Source organism: Pyrus communis, chromosome 1, assembly GCF_963583255.1.
Source record: "Pyrus communis chromosome 1, drPyrComm1.1, whole genome shotgun sequence".
Lineage (NCBI taxonomy): Eukaryota > Viridiplantae > Streptophyta > Magnoliopsida > Rosales > Rosaceae > Pyrus > Pyrus communis.
The window spans coordinates 27,348,895-27,357,229 of NC_084803.1; the positions used below are offsets into that span (position 1 = coordinate 27,348,895).

General features: G+C 36.9%; 1 protein-coding gene across 1 annotated transcript; it reads right to left on the reverse strand.

The window, feature by feature from the left end:
- Nucleotides 1-786: 786 nt before the first annotated feature.
- Nucleotides 787-5,077, reverse strand: LOC137714589 (probable Histone-lysine N-methyltransferase ATXR5). Its single transcript, XM_068453772.1, has 6 exons — nucleotides 4,522-5,077; nucleotides 4,309-4,395; nucleotides 2,876-3,105; nucleotides 2,664-2,764; nucleotides 1,639-1,851; nucleotides 787-1,476 (listed from the first exon to the last, which is right to left on the reverse strand). The coding sequence occupies exons 1-6, from the start codon at nucleotides 4,874-4,876 to the stop codon at nucleotides 1,317-1,319; spliced, it is 1,146 nt and encodes a 381-aa protein (XP_068309873.1). The 5' UTR covers nucleotides 4,877-5,077; the 3' UTR covers nucleotides 787-1,316.
- Between the last annotated feature and the right edge of the window lie 3,258 nt (nucleotides 5,078-8,335).

The following is an 8,335-nucleotide window of genomic DNA, read 5'->3' on the forward strand; positions in this document are numbered from 1 at the left end:
TTTTCGATAGATTTTAATATTTAGTAATTTCAGTTATGATTTCATGCATATCATGGTTTCGTCACCCATCTTGGTGATGGCCAACACGCCTCAATTTTATGTCCACTGGACATCAAGATCGGGGTATGTCAACTATTCACCTTCTTCTATCTTAAAACTTTGCCACCATGGTGAGTGGTTTCTAGCACTCATCTTCTCCCAAGTCAAGCTTGGTGAAGAGACTTAGAGGCCACCTACTTTGGTGGTTCATGGAGATTCATATTCCAACACAAATCCAATGAGTAAAGGAGCAATGGAATGAAGGCCCTCTCTTGGGTGATTAGCCTTTGCCTATGCCAAGAGGAATCTACAAACGTTATTATTTACACTAGTGGGGAAGAGTGTGGAATTAATCTCACAATAGGCTAGCAATAATGTGGTTCAAATTCACCTTTGACGTTAATTGAACCTAAGACCTCTCATTTACAAGTGAAGAAGAATACCACTAAACCATAATACTAAATGGCTAAAGATAGGTTTTTGAGTGCCTATGAACAAGCTTCCGTCCTTTAGTGTGTTGGTGGTGCAACAATGATGGCGGTAATGGGGGTGGTGGTTGTGTTAGGTTGTGGTAGTCATGAAATTCATGAAATTCTCAAAACTCCGATTTTTATGAAATCAGCTTTTAAAAGCAACCTACAACTGCTTTTAAAAGTTGATGTCTGGAGGTCATTGCTTTTAAAATAAACAGGATATTTTAGTTTTACCAAACACTATTTATTGTTTAACTTTAAAGTGAAGCAGCTTTTGGCGACAGAAAGCAATACCAAACGGGGCCTTAGAACCAAGGTAAAAAATAAAAATTATAAAAATGGTGCCAAGAAATAACAAGGATTACCTCAAAACTAAAATCTTCCGTTAAAACCTGTGTTACAAAGAAAGATGTTTAATAAGTTAGGGAGCTGATATTTGCAGTCCTTAAAAATTCGATCATGCACTCCTCCATAGTAGAAAAAAATTGAGAGAAATGCAGTTTTTATAGTGCTAATAATAATTCCCTTAAGTTATAATCCGAAAAGATAAAACTCTTTTCGTTTACTTAACTACCAAGAAAAGTTTTCCTTGGCCTACTCTATAATTCTATACCCAAGGGCCCAATAACAGGCCAGCTCTATAGGGAATTACAATGAATGGCTCAATGGAATAACTAGAAGAAAATTATTGACCTTGCAACAAGAAGTAAGCTTGAAAGAGGGAAAGAAGAAGAATATTAGGAGCAAATAAAATCCCAATTAGGATTGCTAGATGGTAAGCCGTTAACGTCTATAGACGATAGCTCAGAGAAAATGTTGAGTAGGGTATTCTTGCTCGTATCCGTTATAGTCATAATATAGCCTCTCCCCTTTAGCAATATCACGAGTAGCAACCAAAAAGACCCGACATTCACCATTAACACTGTATCTTACACATTTACAATTCTGCTTCTTTTTACCTTCCCTGCACAAAATTTGTTACATTTTAACCACAAGGGATGCAGATATTCTCAATCCAATAGATCCGAATTCCCAACAAAGAAATATACAGTTTATCATATGAAGTTCATTGGAGGCCACAAATAAGTAGTGTTGAACTAGAAAGAAAAAAAGATATTAGGCTTACAGGGTATGATTGTTGATGCCGTTGATAAATCGAGCGATGTTTCCACGTTTATCAGGGCAGATGACAAGACTTTTAGATGGTTCAGTTGCTAACAGAAGGGTCATCATACTGTCACAATCGTCATTTTCCCGATGCTTAATGTAATCAACATCACCCGTGTATTCAGCAATAAAAGTCATATCCTTGATCTGCTCATCAGCCTCTACCGTAAAACTACATAAAAATAAATGAATGAATTCAACACAAACCTACTCAATATGCAGGTAGCATATAAATCAGGGGTTAATAACAGTAATGATCTCTCAACTTTTCCGTGTTTGATATTCATTTCTGAATCTTGTGTGGCATTTTGATCATTTCTGTTAGATCCATCCATTTTTCTGTAATATTTAGGAGGTATTTAGGAGGAAATAGGACTTTTTGCATCCAAAAAATTTAATAAAACAGAAAAGAACAAAAATTTCAAGTCCTTCCTAAGCTCCTATATGGGAAAGATCAAGATATACTCCCCCTCAATAAATGGGAAAATGGTTGAAATTATCATTTTACAAATCCCAATTGCTGAATCGATCAAATTCAAATATTGACATACGGATAAGATTTACAACCTATCGATCAAACATTGACAATATATTGATCAAATACGAAAAAGTGATCATTTCAACAATTCAGATTTGTACATTGATCATTTCAACCAATTTCACCAATAAATTTGCCCTGAAGTTAAAAGAAAATGGATGGAGTTAATAAAAAGAACGAAAATGCTACTAGAGAGTGAGTTTGACGATATGCAACAAAATAAAAGGTTCAAGGATGAAAATGAAACACGATGACAAGTTCAGGGGCCATTGCAGTAATTGACCCTATAGTTCAGTGCACCGCAAAACTAATAAAGACCTTCAGAGGAATAAAAAGATTATATAAGAGGGCACTGTAATATCATTCAAGATATTGTTTCCCTTCACATGAATTAAAGATTAGTGCTGTAAGAAGAGGGCACCACAAAGTACTATGAGATACGTTACCCTTCGCGTGAATCAAAAGCTACTGTAAGAGGAGGGCATTCGCCTCTTTTACACATGGCTCTGCAAAGCTCCAATGTCTCGGTATCTTCCTTGGAAAGAATCTAATAGTAAGAATGCCAGTACTTAAATCACATGATGGAGTTGATATATCAGTTGGCCTTACAAATGGTGACTAATAAGCCTTGAGGAAACTAGAATAAGAGATAGAAAACCTGCATGCCACCATCTTCAAACTTGGACTGATTTGCAGATCTATGAGCCATTCCGGGCATGTAAGTGAGATCGTCACTGAATTCCATGTGCAATGCTGTTAAAGCAGAAGCCAAGGAACCCATTTGTTTCAGCCTTTGAGCAGGATCTTCTGATGAAACAAATGGAAGTATTCTTCTTCTTCTCTTTTGCAACACTAACGATCCTGAACGCCTCCGGCGTTTTCTGGTATCTATTCAAACAATAACAACCAAGTAAGCAAACAAAATAAGCACAGGAATCAATTTAAAAATAATTACATAATGCAAGAGAGAAACAACCTAACATCTTTGATCTATGTGACAGCATATCACAAAAAACAATTCAATGAAGAAATCAAATATTGTATACACATGACCTCTAAGAATATAAGGGTAGAAAAGTTACAAAGCTTCCTGATTTGAATAAATAAAAAAATAAACCTGGCAAGAAAAGAAATGCATGTTTGAGAACCCTAAATAGCTCATAGAAGAAAACTATACAATTAAGAGGTAGAGAATTTACAAAGTTCCGAATAATGGAGATGGTTAGCAAACTGAACTGTCCTAGGTTATCAGGATGCATTGTGCTTTAAATATGTATGTTAGTGTGTTGTTAGAGTAATAAGTTATCCGGAATACTATTCATTTCAATCATAGACCATTTTCACAAGTCAATTTCATGCTTAATTTGGCCTTTTCGTTACGTACGGTACAGAAACCTTAATGATGCATGAATGGAAAAACCCACCAACTTCCCACTTCCTTTCTCACCAATTGAATGAAAGCGTTTCATACCCTAAACTCCACTAAACTAGTGAACTGCAATTTGTCAAATATATTTTATGCCGTTATTATTATTCAACGCTCATAGGCACATAATGCTATTTATTTTTTCCACTCCTATATATTGCTTCACAGTTAAAAGGGATACGCTGTAATGATCTCAAGTATTCTACTTTTCACTACCTATTTTGCAAGAACATGGGAATAGATTCTACCAGATCAAAACAAAGAAAAGAGGGCTTTAAGAGAAATAATAAACCACTAGATTTCTTATGCACTGAGGGAACTGTTATGACGTTTTTGTTAGAATCAATGTAACAGAATAGTTAACTGCCGTTGTAACGAGTATCACTAGTATAACAAGCTTTTCTAATTTGTCAACTCTATAACTCAATCTTGTTTACGATCTTCATCGTGTCCTCACATTCTAGTTTTGAATTCCCTATCATAAGAACATTATAAACCCAATGTCTTCCTTTGTCTTTAAATTTCATGGAGCTTTGAACAAGATTAACAAATATAATGATCATGAAATGTATACCAACCACGAGAAGAAATGATACGAAAACCCATGCGAATTGCAATGACGAAAACTATAATCACAGTTGAAGACCATATGTACCGGAATTTACCTTGAGGAGACGCACATTTGTCTTTGGGATCATGATCACTATGTTTCTGAATCCGGAAAAAATCAATAATTTTTTTCTGCGAGAAACCTGAACCAAAAACAAAACCAAAACCAAACAAAATAAAATGAAAATTTATAAATAAAAACATGAATGTAATTGTAACTCCAAAAGAAAAATAAATAAATAAATAAATAAAAATAAAAAATCCCCTACTTCTTACTCGTCTGTGTCCGGAGCAGGAAGGGCAGAGCCATGATCCAATGGGGACAATGGCGACGATAGGCCGGAGGCATTTCATGTGGAAGCCTCTATCGCATTTGTCGCAGAGAAGCAGCTCGTCGGATCGGTCACCCGACCTACAATGCTCGCAGGTAATGTCGCTGTAATCGCCTCTCTCCACCACCGTGAATTTAGCCTTCGCCATTATCTCGGCCATAGGCTTCATCTTCTTCGGCGGCGGTGACCCGGGCGGCGAACGCTGGCGCGGAGCCGATGTCCTCCGGTTGAAGCGGATAAGCCGCTGAGCTGGAGCCGCAGCCGCCGCCGAGGAGGAGGTGGCCGGAGCCATTACAAATTCAGGTAAATGCTAGTTTTTGTTGATTAAAGGCAAGGAATTAATTAAGAATTAAGAAATAAGAGTGGCGGAGGAGGAGGAAGAGGAAGAGTTTGGTTGTTCGTTTTCGGAATGCTGGTCTCCCCTCTCCCGGGGTTTAGGGAGAAGGCGTAGGAAGGTACTAACCGACTTGATGCGTACCAGAACCGAACCGAAATCGAAAATGTACGGGTAGCAATCAGTCTGATAAATATGTTTGCTTGGTAAAAACAAACCCAACCGAATTTTATAGTATATTAATAATGAGAATTATTATTAGCACTCCAAATTTCTTTTTACACTTCAAATTTTCTATATTTAAAAAGAAAAAATACAGTTAAAAGGAGTGTAGAACGAGATTTTTGGAATGACAATAGCATTTCCCTTAGTAATTATAGTCGTGGAATTATGTTTGAGATTTAATCTCAAGAGTTGGTTGAGGTTGGGGCCTTTCTCAACCATCGACCTCACCTCTCATTCAACCATATGCCTCTTCTATTCTTCGACTTCAACTTCTTCTCTAATTTTGTCTCCTTCTCTCTCTCTTGACTTGATGCGAAATATATAAGCACACAAATTAAAACCCTCTTTTGACAATTGTAGTATATGAATAAGTAGGGATCGTTCTAGACCAGGGATTAGGAGGGATTGCTAAATCACTTGAAAACTGACTCAAAAACTTAAAACAAAAGTTAAAACACTAAACTAGACTCAAAGAATGCAAAACTAAACAATAAAACACTAAAACAAACCAAAAGACTCAAAACAGCACCAAAACACTCAAAACTGCCTTAAAAACACAATCTGGGCAGTTTTGAGCACTTACACTAATTTGGACGAATTTGGGTGATAGATTGAATCAAAACACTTAGAAACACAAACTAAGACACTTTCTAACTAAATTGGACACTAAAGTAAAGGGGGATTTAGTTTTGACGAAATTAAACAAAGAGCACATATTGGAATTAAAAACAGATTGTAAAGATGAATTTGATGAAAATATGGATGGAATGCTAGCTAGAAGGTTCCTCTCCACACATGTCACACTTGCATACAAGATGATTTTCAGTTGGTCTTTCGATGAATCATGAAACTCAACACCCCAGGTTAATTAGGTTCGCTTAAATTAACCTTCAAGTTCTCCTTAAGTTAATGAATTGGATGGGACAGCGCATACACAATTCAAAACATTCTCCAAAAGTCCTTTACGTCAAAAGCACAATAAAGATACAATCAAAGATCATTAAGCAACATGAAAACTATAAGTGTTGACGAGGCATTCGTTACTATGATAAGCATGAAACTAGTGACAAGAATTCATTTAACGCGATCGTTTATAAGCGGCCTTCACTACTTGTGAGTATAAGTTTGTAACTATTAGGTGAAACTCACTTATATTCTAGCATCATATTCATGCATGAAAACTAAGCGTGCACTCTTAATAAACATACACAAATAAGTTATCAATCAAGCAGTTAAACAAATTGAATCCACAACTCATGAAATTCCAACCAAAGGTAATCAATTCATATTGCAAGCATAAACATGGTTTTGAATCACCCCCTAGCTAACTAGGGGTTTAGCCTCTCATGTTCACAGAAAGAGAAACAAAATTGAAATTAAACATAGAGAACAAAAGATTGATTACACCTAAAACGCCCAATGATTCCACTTGAATTTCTGCATGTTTAAGCTCCTCTTTCTTCTTCTCCTTACTGTGGCAGAGAAGGTTTAGGGGGTTTTTGGATGTTATTTTGGGTTGGGAATAGATTTAGGATGGTGAAGGGTTGCCGCAAGGGGTTGTGGAAGGTGTATGGAGGGTTGAATGGTGGCTAGAATGGTGGGAATTGTTGCGGCAGAGATGGGAGGTGGCTGCAATGGATGGAAGTTGCGGCTGAAAAGGTTTTAGGGTTGGTGGTGGCTGCGGCTGACAAAGGGGGATGAAGAATGGATGAATGAAGAATGCCCTAGGGTGTCTAAAGGGTGCGGCTGAATTGTTTTGTGGCTGAATGATGAAAGAGTGAATGCAAGAAGAGCTAGGGTGCGGCTAAGCTTTAGTTTATATAGGGTTTCAGAAAATAAAACCCTAGCTTATTTTTATTAACTAAAATCAAATCAAAGGCTTCTAGAATTAGGGAAATCAAATCAGAAAATTAAAAGGAAATTGGTTAATAGGTGCGGCTAGGGTTTTATTTGAAAAGGAAATAGGTTTAAGTTCAGAAATTAAAGGGAAAGTGGCTGCAAGGTGCGGCTAGGGTTTTGTTTAGGAGAGGAGCATGTGTTTAATTGCATAACCTAGGACAAAATTGCCCCCTCTTGCACGGCAAGGGAAGGTGAGAAAGGGAAACCCACGGCAAAAGGGGTTTAAGGGGCTAGGGCCTTTGTTTTGTGTCCTAAAGTGCCCACAAGGCCTTCAAAGTGGCTAGAAAATACGGACGTTTAAGATTAGGAAAGGTTACCAAAACGGGAAACCTAGGGTTAACTTTCCTACTTCAAGTAGGAATCCTTGTTGAAGTAGGAATTCATATTTTTTCAAGTCTTCAACTCATTCATTCCTGTTTTGCTCCAAAAGACTCCAATTTGCATCTTCTTGCACACTTTGGCTTTATAATATGAAAATACACAAAAGTGACTTTAAACACCAAAATAACTAAGGAAACACAACATAAATGCACGAGAACAAGCTAATTAAGTCGCATGAATATGCTCCTATCATGACTCTGTCCACCTATATCTCGATCTTGACTCCTTTCTTACTCTCCAGTCTCGACTCCGCCACCCCCACACACACCACACACGACTCTCTCTCGCTTGAGTCTCTTTCTCAACTTCTCTCTGTCTTTCACAAACCTGACCTCCCACAGCTGCATAGCACAAGGTAAGAAATTTAACCTTAATTCGTCAAATTTAACTATGGTTTCGATTTGGGATTCTGAAATGGAGATTTTTTGAAATTTCACAAAATTGGGGTTTTTGAAATTGGGGTAAGGTTTCGATTTGGGGATTCAGAAATAGAAATAGGGTTTCAATTTGAGATTTTGAATTGTAATAAGGGTGTCTATTTGAAGATTCTAGAATAGAATAAGCATTTCAATTTGGGATTTTGAATTGTAATAAGGGTGTCTATTTGAAGATTCTGGATAGAATAAGCGTTTCAATTGGGGATTTTAAATTGTAACTAGGGTTTGGATTTGGGGATTTTGAATAAAATAAGGGTTTCGATTCGAATGGTATTCTCTGTCCCTTTCTTAGGGTTTTCAATTTGGGTCTGATCACTGATGTGGAAATTAATTTCGATTTGGGTAGTATAAGCGCTTCTGGAGTAGGAAGACAAAATTTAATTTGATAGCTAACGATGCAAATTTCTAGCGTCTTTGGTCTTGACGAAAATGCACCTGTAAAACAATCAATATCTTTGATTAAAGACTAAAAGTC